The sequence below is a fragment of the Oculina patagonica genome, chromosome 4 (assembly GCF_052425735.1).
Source record: "Oculina patagonica isolate OP01 chromosome 4, crgOcupat, whole genome shotgun sequence".
Taxonomy (NCBI): Eukaryota; Metazoa; Cnidaria; class Anthozoa; order Scleractinia; family Oculinidae; genus Oculina; species Oculina patagonica.
The window spans coordinates 55,635,668-55,651,877 of NC_135761.1; the positions used below are offsets into that span (position 1 = coordinate 55,635,668).

At 39.9% G+C, this 16,210-nt stretch overlaps 1 protein-coding gene across 1 annotated transcript in view; it reads left to right on the forward strand.

Annotated features, from left to right (window-relative positions):
• The window catches only part of LOC144650736 (xanthine dehydrogenase/oxidase-like), a 44,791-nt gene that overhangs the window by 3,712 nt on the left and 24,869 nt on the right, over nucleotides 1–16,210 (forward strand). Inside the window, exons 3-20 of the mRNA XM_078510476.1 lie at nucleotides 547–650; nucleotides 911–972; nucleotides 1,762–1,860; nucleotides 2,820–2,896; nucleotides 3,007–3,071; nucleotides 6,765–6,954; nucleotides 7,305–7,390; nucleotides 8,223–8,342; nucleotides 8,694–8,717; nucleotides 10,598–10,700; nucleotides 10,950–11,020; nucleotides 11,337–11,414; nucleotides 12,226–12,330; nucleotides 13,024–13,090; nucleotides 13,501–13,601; nucleotides 14,715–14,873; nucleotides 15,406–15,486; nucleotides 15,576–15,617. Coding sequence (XP_078366602.1) covers nucleotides 547–650; nucleotides 911–972; nucleotides 1,762–1,860; nucleotides 2,820–2,896; nucleotides 3,007–3,071; nucleotides 6,765–6,954; nucleotides 7,305–7,390; nucleotides 8,223–8,342; nucleotides 8,694–8,717; nucleotides 10,598–10,700; nucleotides 10,950–11,020; nucleotides 11,337–11,414; nucleotides 12,226–12,330; nucleotides 13,024–13,090; nucleotides 13,501–13,601; nucleotides 14,715–14,873; nucleotides 15,406–15,486; nucleotides 15,576–15,617 — 1,634 coding nt within the window. The remainder of the gene's footprint in view (nucleotides 1–546; nucleotides 651–910; nucleotides 973–1,761; nucleotides 1,861–2,819; nucleotides 2,897–3,006; nucleotides 3,072–6,764; nucleotides 6,955–7,304; nucleotides 7,391–8,222; nucleotides 8,343–8,693; nucleotides 8,718–10,597; nucleotides 10,701–10,949; nucleotides 11,021–11,336; nucleotides 11,415–12,225; nucleotides 12,331–13,023; nucleotides 13,091–13,500; nucleotides 13,602–14,714; nucleotides 14,874–15,405; nucleotides 15,487–15,575; nucleotides 15,618–16,210) is intronic.

The following is a 16,210-nucleotide window of genomic DNA, read 5'->3' on the forward strand; positions in this document are numbered from 1 at the left end:
TAATCGTCTGCAACGCAGGCTACGGCCGCCCCCAAGTCTTTGCACCTCCCTGTCACTATTTTTCACGAGTACCCCCTCCCCCCAGAGGCTATCTCCCTTGGGCTCCCAGCAAACCACCAATACATGTAAATTGTACTTTGGATCACAAGATCTGGGTCGGTGAATCGTTAGGGCAAGCTAATGAAACCTGGAATGTACTAGCATCCTGCCCAGGGTGGTAGAAATACTCAACAGACTTTGTCACTACATTCTGCAGAAGTTGGAGTTAGGCATGCTCTGGCACTGATAAGCCGTACTAAGTTCCTACAACCAATTGGAATGGAACAGCGCACTTTAGGCTAAATCTAATGAAAAATAATAATTATCAAGCCCAAGAACCCAGCACAAGGATGCTGGTACTAATAGCTCATATCTCTTGATTCAGCACAGTTTTCTCTAACAACGTGTTGGTTAAGCAGGGAACTTGACTTGACTTATTTTCGCTTCTCCTGGTGGGGAATAGGGCCGGAGGAAGGGATCTTAAATTGTATGTTTTTACCTTTTTAGGAACAAAGGTGATGTGCCGTGAGGCAGGCTGTGGTTGTTGTGTGGTGTCAGTTACAAGGAATGACCTGAGCATCCGTAAAGAAGTAACAGTTGCTGTCAACTCTGTAAGTTACCTTTTTATAATAATTTTTATCATATTAATGTTTTTTTAAGGACATGTTGCACATCTTTCACCATAAAAGTGTCAGCATAGAAGTGGTGTTATATCACTTAGTTTTTCTTTCTGCTTTTCACTTACTTATTGCTGAACATGCCATCCTACTATCTGATCGAGTGGGCATAACGCATGGGCTGCAGTAAGTAAGTATAACCTAAAGCAGACAAATGTTGCAAATGTGAAAAACATTTTTTTTTTAATTTGTAGTGTCTATTTCCATTATGTGCTGTTAATGGGGCAACTGTGACTACAATTGAAGGCATTGGGAAGTAAGTGTCCTTGCTGTTCTTATTTGACTACTGTATACTACTGCTAGTCCACCACAGGGTCCCCCCCACAGCATTATATAAGCTGGTACCCATTTATACACCAGGGCGAATATATGCACTATGAGAGTAAAGTGTACCTCCTGCCCAAGAACACAAAGCATTGACCCCGGCCAGGGCTCAAACCCAGACGGCATAATCCAAAGTCCAGTGTGCTAACCATTAGGCCACCATGCCTCCCAACATATAACTAAGCAGAATAAAAATAATAAACTAATTTACCGTACCCAAATTCGCAAGTAGCCAATCAGAAGCGCGATCTACTGTTCTGATATCCTACGATATCAAGTCACTGACCTGATATGCCACCATATCACGGTCACTTTGAAGTAAAGTAGTGTTACCGAGCGATGAATTGAAAAGAGGTTTTACCAATAAAACAGAACCTCGTAATTTAAATTTAGCTGGTGTTAAGCGATAGTAAAAGGAGAAAAACGTTCCCGCCAAAACTAAACTTGAACGCGCTCGCCAATTGCACGATGTTTGCCGACGAGTACTGAAACATTCAGACTGAAACAATGGAGATGGATTTTCCACATTTTTCGCTAAATTTTGATTTTGAAAATTTAGAGAATGAAAAATGAATGTACATCGCTCTAATTAGTTCAGTCAATATCTTAATTGTACCATCAACATCTCATTTTGACTTAGCATGGTGACTCAACCTAACTGTCTACAAATGTATGAGCAAAAGTATGGCATTTATGTGCTATTTTCATGTTTTACTTGCAGTCGTTATGATGGATTTCATCCCATCCAGGAGAGACTTGCAGAACATAATGGAAGCCAGTGTGGTTATTGCTCGCCAGGATTTGTCATGAACATGTACAGGTCAGTGCAGCTTTTTAATGCAGACTGGGGTGTCTGTGCATACACAGATTAGTGTGGATTGGGTTGTCTGTGCATGTTGGAAGTCAAGCTCTGATCTGAGTGGATTGGGTTTTCTTTGCATGTTACATTGTTCATGTCCAGATCATAGTGGATTGGGTTGTCTGTGCATGTTGCGTGTCCAGCTCTGAGTGGATTGGGTTGTCCTGTGCATGTTACAATGTACATGTCCAGATCATAGTCATTTGGGTTGTCTGTGCAATGTCACATGTCCAGATCATAGTTGATTGGGTTGTCTATGCAGGTTGCATGTCCAGCTCTGAGTGGATTGGGTTGTCTGTGCATGTTACAATGTACATGTCCAGATCATAGTTATTTGGGTTGTCTGTGCAATGTCACATGTCCAGATCATAGTAAATTGGGTTGTCTGTGCAGGTTGCATGTCCAGCTCAGAGTGGATTGGCTTGTCTGTGCATGTCACATGTCCAGATCACATGTCGCATGTCCAGGTCAATGTGCATGTCATCAGGCATATGCTCAGTTGGAGTGCATGCCACATGTCAGGTGTTGAGATTGGGTTGTTGGTACATGTCGCATTTACTGGTGACCAGTACTAGATTGGACCGTATGGTGTGCCACATTACCATTTCGATCAGTGTGGGCTGGTTGCCGATACATGTCACATGTACAAGTCAGTGCAGGATTGGGCAGTCTGTGTACATCACATGTCTAAGTAGAGCTCTGCACTGGTATTGCAGCAGTCAGGGTAATAGGTTTAAATCCTATTCAAGCCTGAATTTTTTCCAAAACATAACTGATGATCTGTTATGTATTAAATCAGTGTGGAATCGTTGGTGCATGTCACATTTCAAGGCCAGTGCAGGATTGGCCAGTGTCAGTTGTCTGCAGTGTATGCCACATGGCTTTGAAATAATAACTGTTGATATTGTCGGTTTTCTCAGTTTGTTGAAGGAGAATCCTAGCCCATCCGAACAACAAATTGAAGATAGCTTCGATGGAAACATTTGCCGCTGCACAGGTAACATACATCATTTTTCTGTATTTTTTTATTCCTGCTAAACCTGCAAAATGTTTTTGAGATAAAACCTGGAGATAGCTCTGTATTCAAAATAATTTTTTATTTGTCAGGTTACAGACCAATTCTGGATGCAATGAAGACATTTGCAAAGTCCTCAAATCCATTGGATATTGAGGTACGAACAAGTTTGCAGATTGTTATTCATCTTATCAAGAATTTGTATTACTGATTACAACTATTGGCACCATAAAGAACCTAAAGCAAAATATCTGTTATAGTTTAATTTAGCTTTGGTTGAAAACTTTTTAAACCAGTTTGATTTTTTTATTTTCCTTTGTTTCAGATTATGTTATGAATATAAGACAATGAAAAAAATGGTTTGAAAAATTTTAAACCAAATATAAATTAAATAAAACCACAACAAAGCCAGATGTTCGTATATTGACACAGTCCATTCTCATATACCTGCCAACTTTTTCTGCGTAATTAAAACCCTTGTAAAAATTTTACCGCGATCGGCGCGTTTTTGGCCGCCGCGATTGGCGCGTTCGCGACGCGATCGCGCTGCGATTGGGCTTGGATCGCGCCGCGATTCATGCCGCGATTCGCGCCGCGTTTTTGGCCGCCGCGATTCTCACATCGCGGCGTGATGGGTCAGGAATCGCGCCGCGATTTGGCTTGGATCGCGCCGTGATCGCGCCTAAATCTTTAAATTTAAAAACAATTATCTTGGGGTTTTGCATACCGACAAAACAAACACACAGGCTCTGTATCAAAACAACATCATTTATTTACAGAAGCTTACAGAAAAAGACGGCCAGTTTTGCTGCCGAGCACAATTATATTTCGGAAAGCCGGAGAGCGTGATTGAGTCTTTAGTTCACAAGCAAATAAGTGAACAGTTCTTCTGTAAAATGTGAACAACACATACATAACGGCAACTAACCTTTTACTCGTGCTCAAGCGAAGGAAAATGCAATGATATGATCTACCAAACGAGCGAACTATCTCTTGGTCATGTATCTGCGAAGAAGCGCGGCGGCGGCCGAACCGTCGAAGATGCGCTTTTTCCCAAAGCTTTTTTAAATAATACAACATTTAAGTCCCAAGCATCAACAGGTACAACTTCACATTGAATGGTCCTTACCGTCAAAATGTTTTTCTCTTTCCACTGTTCGAGTTTTGCAGTTTTTTAAAAATCACAGTTCAGCTGTAAGGCAGTCAACAAAGTCCATGACGAAGCGCTGTTGAAATTTTAAACAAGCTGTCGCTTGAATTAACAAAACAAATTCTAGCAGTTTTCACAGAGACGCTTTTCCCTCAAGTTAGGTCGCTTCTAAACTCTTGTTATTAACAGAAGCAGCTAAAAAAGAACACATTTTTCCAGTCCTGATTGTGAAGAGAAAACATACCAACTTTCTCGAAATAAAATTTCTTTTCTGCTTGGGATGGCGTGGCGATTGCGCGTACTATGCACCACGTGACCTAACTCAGCCAATCGTAACGCCCAGTTCACGACACCTTGCGGCAAAAGGCGGGAAAGGACTTCGATGTGTGTGGTCTACGATCGTGGTCTATGGGAAGGTAAATATAAAGCTCTAAAAAAAGCTCATTCTGACAGCCTCTTCGGAGCCACAATTAAATTAAATGCCATATAGAGGATTTTTCAATGCGAAAAACGCAATTGCAGCGAATTCCTGATTGTATTTGCATTTGAAGAAAATGGCCGACAGAAATTTGTCATTGGATTGCTTAAGAGGTATTAAGGTTCCTCAAAGATAAGAAAAGAAAGAAACAAAGTGTTTGAAAAGATTAAAAAACGGACTGTTAAGAAATAAAAATTCTTATCTTTTAATTTATCTTTACTTATTATCACGCGCCGCTTTGTCCCGCCAGTTCGTCTAGACTAAAACTAAATAAAACTTTTCTCGTGGGAATCACGTCCTCACCGCTCACCGTCACGTAATAAAATGTTTTTCGACATTTTAAATCAAACTAGTTTTATTTCTACTTTGATTAGTTCTTAAAGTTTATTTCATTAATACAAGTCATGATTTGCGTTACGACCACAGCATGATTTGTGAGAGTTTCAAAGCATATTGACTTTCTCCCGGTGATTGAGAAGTGAGTTCTCGCCGGGAACACTTCCCGAGATTTATTCCAGCCCCCCAAAACGCGGTGCGGTGGTAATCAATCGCGCCGCGATCGCGACTATCACGGCAATCGCGGCGCGTTCACGCTCACTTATAATCGCGTCGTGCATGATCGCGTCGCGATTGAAACAAATCGCGGCGCGATCGCGACATTCGCGGCGCGATTGCAACTATCGTGGCAATCGCGGCGCGTTCGCGCTCATTTACAATCGCGTCACGCATGATCGCGTCGCGATGGCAACAAATCGCGGCGCGATCGCGTCAATCGCGGCGCGATCGTGACATTCGCGGTGCGATCGCGACATTCGCGGCGCGATCGCGGTAAAATTTTTACAAGGGAAGGCATGAGATTTTTATCCTGAGAGTGCCAGGATTTCTGAAAACAACACAACCATTTCCGAAGATTTCCGAAGACGTCCGAAGTTTTCCAAAGACGTTCAGGACATATCCTGGTTTCAGTCCAAGGACGTGTTTTGCTAAACACGACCTTGTTCCCAATTCATTTCTTGTCAAAACTCGGCTGAGATTTCGGGGAATGTATCATCATTTACTCATTTTATACAGAGTTTTTGTTTCTCGCATCGGTTTAAGTTTACATTTTCTTGAAAAATCAACTAGGCGTGAGAAATAATGGTTTGTAAGCGTGAGTTGGCGTGAGATCGAAGTTTTCAACTCACAGGCGTGGACTTGGCAAGTATATTCTCATGGACATTTCTGGACAAAGTGTGTTTTTTAGCCTTAAACTAAACCAACAAAGGGAATCTCTAAGTCATACTCAGAGGCACAGGGACAATAAGTCGTGGTAGGACAAATTAAAAGCTTGACAAAAATCGACATGAATAAAGTTTTCAAGAACAAAACTTAAGCAACTTAACAACCCCACCCAACAGTGTTCTTTGTGCAAAATTTAATACGTTGTACGAAGAGACCTGTATTTGCAAGCTATAGTATACATTGCAGCCTGTAGCCTGCATTGCAGACAAACAAAACCCAGGTATAGTCCGTCTGCGAATCAGTGCACATTAAAGCTTGTTCTGGCCCCCTGTGTGTTACCAGGGTTTTCTACATGTATAATAATCTCTGATTGGCTCTTGAATAGGGCTGTTCTTTCGTGCGCTGTAATTGGTTGAGTGTCTCTCGTGAAACCATAGTTACATGTTCGATAAATACCAGATACAGTAAAACGTTTGTGTCATATAATTAATACATTTGCCATCCTGTATTGGCTTTGGTCATCCAATTTATTACGCTTCTCTGCACTTGTTTAGAAAGGGCACTATATGAAGTCAGCTGTATTATTTGGAGGCGTTTCAGGTTTAGTTGTTATTGTTGTTTTCTTTTTTTTTATCAGATAGTTCGAACCAGCTGCTTTTTCACCACTTCAAACGTTAATTTCCACCGATCTGCCACCAAGTTTATTTTGTATCCCTTATTCATCAAAAGCGTAACTGTGGTTTCACAAGATCCATTCGACCAATCACAGTGCACAAAAGAACGGCTCTATTCAAAAGTCAATCAGAGGTTATTATAGAAAACTCTGGTAACATGCGGGGGGCCGGAACAAGCTTTTGTTCACTAATTCGCAGACGGACTATACCAGGGTTTTGTTCGTCTGCAACGCAGGCTAGCTTAATTTATATAACTATATTGTCAAATCAACTACAAAAAATGATATCTGTGGTAACAAGGCTTATAATGTTGCCTGTCTTTGATAGGAAATAGCTAAGTGTGCTGGTGCTTGTGCCAATGGAAACATACAGTGTCCTAGAAAGTGTGTCACAACATCTTTTCATCAAGGTGGCAGTGCATTGTGGTACTGTCCAACATCGCTGACTGATTTGTATACACTGATGTCGAAGCACACAAATGATAAGATCAGGCTGGTGGCTGGAAATACTGGCAAAGGTAAATTTTCTTCAATTGTGCATTTATTGATCTAATTGTGTTCATCATTATCATCATCATCATCACCATCATCATCATCATCACCACCAGCAGCAGCATCCTCACCCTCAACACCACCACAACCTCCTTAATCATCGTCATCATCATCATCATCATGGTCATTGTCGTCACCACCACCACCATTATCATTACCGTCTTTATTACCATCATAATTGAATTCCATCATAATAATTATCAACACCATTACACCTAGACACTACAGTACCGTAAAACACACTTTTAGAAGAAACATTATAATCCCAATCATAATGCAGAGAAATCCCATGATATTTGGATTTTCACTTGTGCAGGTATTTTTAAGAATGATGGACCTTTTGATGTGATGATTGACATCACAAAAGTAAAAGAGCTGCACACCATTCCTAGTGCAACAGAGGTATGTTAGAATTGTAACATTCCAAGCATTTTAGTGTCTTTATGATCGCTCACTCGCCTCCCACAAAATGTTGTCTGGGTTCAATTCCCAGACTCGGCGTCATATGTGGGTTGAGTTTGTTGTTGGTTCTTGTCCTTGCTCAGAGAATTTTTCTCTGGGTTCACTGCTTTTCTTCCCTCTACAAAAACCAACACTGCTAAATTCCAATTCGATCTGGAACACTGTTGCTCAGTCCACAAGCAATTATATATAATCTTGAACACCTCCAATCCCTCTCAGAAACAGTTATTTCTCATTCCTACAGTGTGTATAAATTTATTAAATGGATTTAGCCAATCTTAAAAGCAGAGCTCGCCGGTTATTAACTTTTTGAAAATCCCAATAAATTATTAATGACCGTTGACAGAAAAATATAGGACTTGAGCCCACGATCCAATGAAAACCATTACTTGGTCAGCGGTAAGCTTAAAAAAATCAATGAGCCGGCAATATGGTCATGTGATACTGGTCAGTGGATACCTTGTTTTGGCAGCTGTCAATTGTCCATAACATGGATGTCCAAGCTGACGTTAAGCTGACATTAACCTCAACCTTAACTTATTTCTGGAGTTTGGCCGCTATGTTGGGGCAACATACCTCGCCATCATTGTTAGGCACAAGCACCCCCAAACCATACCGCCAGCCATGATGACCATGAAAAAGAATGGTTTTTAAGTTTTTTTTGGGAGGGGGGAAGGGTGTAAGGGGTCCTGCTCTGCGGCCCTTCAGGCCGCTGGTAGCTCTGCTATGATCATTCTGCTTGATGGCAATGGTTCTCTCTATGTTGTTCTAGGTACCAAATGGTGATTTTGTTATTGGTGCTGGTGTCCCCCTAAACACACTTATTAAGGTGCTGGATGAACAAGCAAATGTGGTTTCTGGTTACAAAGTGTTGGCTGATCATGTGCGCAAGGTAAACCTATTACTCAGTTTAAGAAGACAATTGCAAGGTTTAAATATCATGATATTACAATAATTATTCCACTCATCAGAGATTATATAAACAATGTGCAAAAGTATTGAAGTTTTAAAGTGTGGGTTCCTGGTAAGAATAAGAAAGAAATTATGTTCACTCTTGTTTAAACCTTGTCTTGTGATGTGTACGTGATAATCTGATAAGTCCTTAAACCTCTTCTAAATGTTCTGTTATCAAAAAGTGAAATCAATTAAATAACAGCCTTTTTATGACATACACATGCAATGCTGGTAACGTCTGGTATATGCCTTAACCAGCTCTTTTTTTGTCTTTTTGTATTTTAAACAGGTAGCAAATGTTCCTGTCAGGAATGTAAGTATGAAATATTATAAATGTTTGATTTAAATCAGTTGACATACATTGAAACAGTGCATCTTAAAAAATTGCAAATTACTGAGGTATTTGGATGATCTGTGAACAGCTGTAGTTGTATTATTTAATTTTTTAAAAGACTTATTATATATTTTGCACATTATTATGCATTGTCTTAAGTCCTTGCATTGCCAAACGGCAACGCAAGTGGATGCAAGTTTTCAACTTGCCTCTAGTACTCGCATCTCTGTTTGGCCAGGACTTGCATGCACTCACATTGACTTGTATTGACTTGTGCTCACTTTGTCAAATTTGCATGCCGCAAGTTTTCACCATTTGGCCACCCAACACAAGTCATTGCAAGTTTTGCCGTATACTTCAAGTACTGAGTTGCAGCCAGGCATGAGCATTAAAATGGCATTTTTGACAACTTGCGTGTACTTCACTGCAAGGCTGCTGCCTAACTGGCGCCCGGTCGCCAGAGGCGCCTAAGTTACGAGCGCGGGCAACTAAATTTTTGTTCAAGAAGCCCGCATGGGTGCCTAAACATTGATCTTCCACTCCCATCCTTTGACTTCAATTTCCTTGTAACCTTGTTTCATTGGCATAAAAAATCCCATTTAAAATAAAAACTTCTTCATTTTAAAACGGAAACGCTAAAATAATATTGTTCGCATTTAGCGTATCAAGCACGTAACGTGTCTTTGCAAAATTCAGCAACTTCGAAAACCATTCGTTTACAAGTGTTTAGGACTGGGCCTAACTTCCAAATATGGAATAATGGTATTATGTTCTGGTTTACGTTTTGTTTGCTTCGTTGACGTTTCGAAGAAGTTTCGAAGTGGATCAAAGTGAATCTGAAGAAATATTTACGGATACGAAAGTGAAATCAATCTGTTTGCTAGTCTGCAGTCATGAATCAGGTCTGAAATAATTTTGATCTGCAAAAGCTTGATACAAAAACCTTTCCGACAGGCTTAAACTTACGTAAAACAGTGTGCCAAATATCGTGATGTGTACAAACTTTTAACATGTAATTTTTAACATGTAAGCATTGAACGCCTAACTCTAGTAGGAACATAAAATGTATGCCTCTTTCTTTTCATGGGACATTTCATTTCTGCTGCCGCTTTTTTGTGGACTAAGGCTGTTATTTTCAACGAGCTGTTTCATGTTTTTGCGTTTGTAATGAGGAGCATTCTCGAGCATTGATCCGTGACTAGCAAATTTTTGTGCTGGAAACCTCAGTGCTTTTGCTTGCTCAAGCATTATAAAGGGTTCTTTTAAGACCTAAAAACCAGTTTTCCCTCCCCCTTTGTATACTCCAACTCGTGTAACCCTTTTATATACCTGGAGCCTGAAAAAGGTATCCCTGTTGGGCGGAGCCTCCCCGTATAGTCCACTATAGGAAGTACCCCCCTAGGGGACATTCGGGTATATTATAGCAATAATGTTCGGGAAGGTTCAATCCCTGGGCCCCTCTCCTAGGCCACATAGTTGACCACATATTTGCCTAAGTACCCCCCCCCCCCCAATTTGTTTTCGGCAACTTAAGCCGGGCTCCTAACATAATGGCTTGGGCCCCTAAATTTTGATGTTAGGAGCCCAAAGGGCTCCTTAAAAATTTCATTAGGCAGCAGCCTTGACTTGTGAGTCTTTTTGGCCACCCAACGCAAGTTTTTTCGCAAGTTCAACTTGCAGCTACTTGCATCCACTTGTGTTGCCACATGGCCAGGGCTAATTATACTCCCACACCTGGGAGTATGCCTGGCATCATATGCAGCTCATTCTATTACATGCCACATGTACTAAATCAAGACAGTTAGTACAATAGTTGACTAGCTTTAATTGGAGTCAATTAAACACTTTGGATCCTGTAGGTTGGCAGCATTGCCGGGAATCTGATGTTGACACACGATCATCCTGATTTTCCATCTGACATTTTCACCATCCTTGAAGCTGCTGGCACAAGGCTGATTATTGGTAATTATTTAATTCACTTGTACTCTTTTGTTTGAGTCAAAAGTTTGTTATTTTGTTGTTCCACTAAAAAGAGTACATGTGTTTATGTTATATATTACTCAAAATGAAGCAGAAACTGTTCTTTTGACTCATTCTATCTTTTTAGGGAAGCTTTAGTTTGATATTTTTATATGTGTCATGTCATGCCACTTTTTATCCAATGTTATTTTTTTAGTTATGTAAGTTTTAACCATGTCATGCTACCTTTAGGTGACAGCTCATCAAAAACAGAAGCTCAGTACTCTCTCATGCAGTTTCTAAATCTGGATATGACTGGCAAGGTGTGATCTCTTTTTTATGTAGTGGAACAAAATGATGAGAGTTTCATTCACTTACTCCATTCATGCTTGTTAAACTATATTCCAATTTGTCTTCAGTTTTTGTTACTATTAGCTTGTGTAGCACAGTTACAGAGTTATGCCCCTGGATGGGATTCTAGTCTATTACAGGGACCACACCATTAAAGACTTTACCATTGTAAACCCATTTTTACACGTGGGTGGAGAGAAGCACTATAAGTAGAAAGTTTTGCCCAGTAACACAGTGCAGTGACCCCAGCCAGGACTCAAAAATATTTCAATGTTTTATTCTGCATAGGTAATCCTGGCTGCCTTGTTACCTGTGTTTACAAGTGACTGCATTATTTGCACCTACAAAATCATGCCAAGATCCCAGGTACATACATACATACATACTTTATTGCATAGCTCCCCCTTGGGGGCTCTTCCGCCATACAGAAATTAAAAAGATAAAAGATAAAAATATTTACAATAAAGAAGAAAAAAGAAAAAAAAAATCAGAAAAAAGGGGTATAGTTGAAATAAAAAATTCGCTGTAAGAAGGGCTGTAAGAAAGTACTTCAGTTAGTGACAAAACCCTACAAGACATTTACCAGGGATCAAGAAAATTTTAAGGATGTGATTTCTTATAATTTTTAATTTGTGGTTGCATGTTCACTTCTGAGGGAGGTGTGATAATTGATTAGGATGTGGGTCTCATGGCTGGTAACCATTGTTATCCAACTCTGCTTCGTGGAGTACAAATAACACACGAAACATCATCACTTCTACACGCATTGCATGTCATTTATTTAGAAATTAGAACTTGCAAATAATGTATGGCCAGGGCTGTAGGCAGAGGGGTGTGATGTGTGCGTCTGCACCCACCCACGGGCCACAAAGGACCACCTAATCAAGGAGTCCTGAAGAGGGTTAAAATGACTCTCAGAATGCAGGAAATGTGGAGTTAAACAACTTGATTTTTCAAAATTTCTGCTGGGGAGAATACCCCCTGACCCTCTGAGATGCTCACGCCTCATCTGGCGCTTGTAACCACCCATGCAAGATTACGGCCCTGGTATGGCTCATGTACCAACGTGGTTAAGACAACATGCTTTATAAGCATTGGTTGTTGTCAGGAATAAGTTTGCTGTTGTCCATTTTGGACAAAATCGAATTGCTTGTGAATTTGCATATTTTATTTTCAGAATGCGCATGCATATGTGAATGCTGGGTTTGTGGCCAAAGTAGACAAGAGCACCATGACTGTCAATACTGTCAGGATTGTGTATGGTGGAATAGAACCACATGCGGTAAGAACTTTGCTTCCAGCACTTTCTCTTTTTACTGACAAAAATAATAGTGGTGTTATATAGAGCTCAGTTGTTGGATTGGTCTTAAAGGGGCAGTTTCTTGGGGATTTTGATGCATTTGTGGCGATAACGGAGCTAAAATTATGAATAAATAGAACACCAAGGTGAAGATATTAAGTGAATCATTCAAAGGAGAGAAAAGTGTAATCAGTTTTTAACGATTTTTCAAGACACATGGGCAGAGTTTGAAAACGTCTGCCAGACGTTTTCAATTTTAGATTTAAATATCATGCCTGTATAACATGATATACCTATTTTGTTATTTTGGTGGACAGTTATAGTCATTTTCAACAAAGCTAGACCATTATTTTTAGGTTTCATTAAAGTAAATATTTCTTTTGACTTTTCGAAGTGATGCACATGATACTGATCCTATAAGCTTGATTTGTAGTGCATACATCTCCAGTGATTCAGTCTTGGTCTGGTTTGAGAGTTATTAGGAGCTTTTATCGTGTGACATCAGCAAGTTACTCCACACAGGATTTTTAGTTAATTTTAGAAAGTATATTCATGTAAATATAGGACGGGATGTTAGTTTAAAACAGATGAAGTGTAGTTTATTCTTTGAGGTAGTGGCTTATAACTCACTGCAAAATTATGCAAGTAAGATGTTGTGTTCTTTTAATATTACAGATGCACGCCATCAAAGCAGAAGCATTCCTGGCTGGTAAAAAACTGACTGAGCAGAGCACACTTACAGGTGATTGTTCATGGTTCTGAGAACTGTGTCATAATGTTTTTACAGCAACCCAAGCTTTTTTTCAGATGGGTTACTACCTCCATATTTGGTTTATATTATACATGTATAACTTCATATAACCTAACAAAAAGAATGCTTCTAACTTCTAACTCACATTCGTAGGTACCGGACACCTTCTGTTATGAAGGGTATCCACTTACCTGTCTGTCTGACTGTCTGTCTGTCTGTGTCTGTCTGTCTTCCTGTGTCTTTTTGTCTGTCTGCCTTTGTCTGTCTGTCTGTTTGTCTGCCTTCTAGCCTGCCTGCCTGCCTGCCTGCCTGTATGCCTTCCATCCGTCTTTTTAAATAAGGTCATTAGTTGATGTATAATAATACACTGTTGAGCAGGAGTAATTTTTTTCCACCCCCAGGTGCCCTGTCTGCTCTTCAACAGGAAATTGTTCCAGATTCTCCGCCTGCAAGTTCAAGCAAAGAGTACCGCAAATCTCTGGCCCTTGGCTTGTTTTACAAGGTATTAAGTGTCTCAAAACAGGTTATTCCTTCAGTCAGAGTTAATCTGCTTCAGTACACCAAATATCATCAACCTTCAAGCTGACCAGAAATCGAAGTTAATGTGAAATTCAACAGATATAATTACCACTGGTTCTGGTGATCACCAACAAAAACTTCAGTGAACCAGGTGTTGGGAAGCAGCGCTGCTGTGGACCTGTCTTTGTTGCGCAGATAGTGTGGATAGCATAGATATCACAAATAGGATGCAGGGGCTTGCAATACTGTGTCCTGCTGTTTTTTCTGTTCCACAGCGTAGGACAGTGCGGCAAGCTTATGATATCTGTGTAACAGAGGTATCCATAGCAACCCTGTTGCCTCCCATCACCTGGCTCACTATACTGTCGATAGCATCTACTGTGAACGAACCTGCTGAAAACATGTTTTCACGTGACGTTAAACGTCTGCGTTTCAGGTATCAAACTTTGAAGTTTAGCAGACTGTAACGCAAACTTTTGCACTCAAAATGCTCACCATAAACACTCAGTACAGGCGAAACTTTACACTAGAAGTGATTCAAGTTAACTTGCATATGCATATCGACACATATCAATAATAATTTCTCAGAAGAAGTCTCTATATCCAATCTTTCCTTCATTTCGAAACTTTTGGCTTGAAACTGAGTTGCCATTACAGTCTGCCAAACTTGAAACGTTTGATGATGAATCATGCCACGTTTAATATCCAGTTAGATCTTGTTTTGGCAGCAAGTGCTTCGCTTAGATACAAGTGACGGTAGTTTCAGGTGGTAACTACCTGAACCAGTAAGTTACCAATGATAAAAAATCCTTTTTACCAGTGGGTTGCTTTTTTCTTGAGATCTAGACAGCTTTATCATACACAGGCTACAGTGGTGTCCTGATTTCTAGAATCTTAACATGTAATGGAAATAAAGTTTTATTTGAAAAATTGGGAGTTCAAGAAAGCAGTGTTGATGAATTGTAACCACGATAAGCAAATGAAGGGAAAATAACTTTTAGTTCCAATTTTGGGGAGGTTTGGGAAATCGGGGGCTAGAAAAGTCGGGATTGGACTGTACAAAGTAAAATTGATTCAAGTTTGTGGTTTGTCTTAGTTTTACCTGACTGTTCTGGGGGACAAGGCATCAGCACGGGTCAAGTCAGCAGCAGAGCCTTTCATTCGTCCTATCTCATCTGGCACTCAGAATTACGACTCGCAATCCAGTGAATACCCATTAACAAAGCCTATGACAAAACTGGCTGCTAAAGTCCAGGTAATTTAAAGTGGTTACTATGAATTGTCCAAGCTTCTTATTAAGTGCTAAATGGCAAATCAGCTTATAATAGAGATTGGTGAGGTTTTATATTTACTTTGTTTAAGTTAAATAACAAAGAATGTGGCTACTTTTTTGTTGAACTTGCGTACAGACTTGTGTTGGGTGGCCAAACGGACACGCAAGTGTATGCAAGTTTGCAAAAAAGCCATTTAAAATGCTACGCGCTGCAATTCATTACTTGAATTAAACTGCAAACATTGCGTTGACTTGCGTTGGGTGGCCAAACAGTGAAAAACTTGTGTTGACTTAAGTGCAAATTTGATCTCGACAAAAGTGAACGCGAGTCAACCCAAGTGTATGCAAGTCAATGCCAGTTGCGCGCAAGTCCTGGCCAAATGGAGACGCAAGTAGACGCAAGTTTTCGTCTACTTGCGTTGTCATTTGGTCAGGGCTTTACACATCAATCTAAAGAAATTTCTTTGTAGAGAATAAAAATCAATTTGACTTTTATCTGCATCTTTTCCTTCAGACATCTGGTGAAGCTCAGTATGTATCTGATATTCCCATTCAAGGTGGTGAACTCTATGCTGCCTTTGTTGTGAGCACACAGGTAGATATTAAGTATGTCATATAAATCTAGAAGGAAGTAGTCTGTATAAGTACTGCTTATACTTGATTGTATATCTGTTTAATTTGTAGGGAAACTGCAAGATTGATTCCCTTGATGCATCAGAGGCTTTGGTTAGTATATTAAGTAATGTAACATGCTTATTACAAGCCCAGTTGGCTTACACAACTTACTCTGGGGTTTTGGGTGGACTTATCATTCTTGGAACGTACAGCCAGGGGAGCTTACAAGAGGCATAAAAAACGTTATTGAATCATGAATGAGCTGACAAGAAATGACTTCAAGGCTCTGAGGACCGATATATTGTAAGAATAATAAATAAGAAAACCACTATGAGTTTGATTTTCAAACTTATTCATTGTCTTTTTCTATTTGAATTACAATGTTTTGTGGGAAAGTTGGTAAGCTGATATAAAACAGTTGGATGGCGAGGCTTATAAGTAGAATATTGTTTTCATTAGCAGACAGTTGGGCCTATAACCGAGAGGGTTTAAGAGCCAGGTGGAGAGGGGGACTAATACAACTGTCATTTTAATAATTGAAAAAGAAATTGGGAAATAAAAGGCCAAGCCAGTCGTGATAGCACTTAAACCTACATTATTAATAATATTCTTAATCACTTGCTACTGCACTCACTGCATGCCATGTTATTATAACGTTTTGTTTTTTTGCATTTACATCTTTTTGACAGCTTTCGGAAGGATTT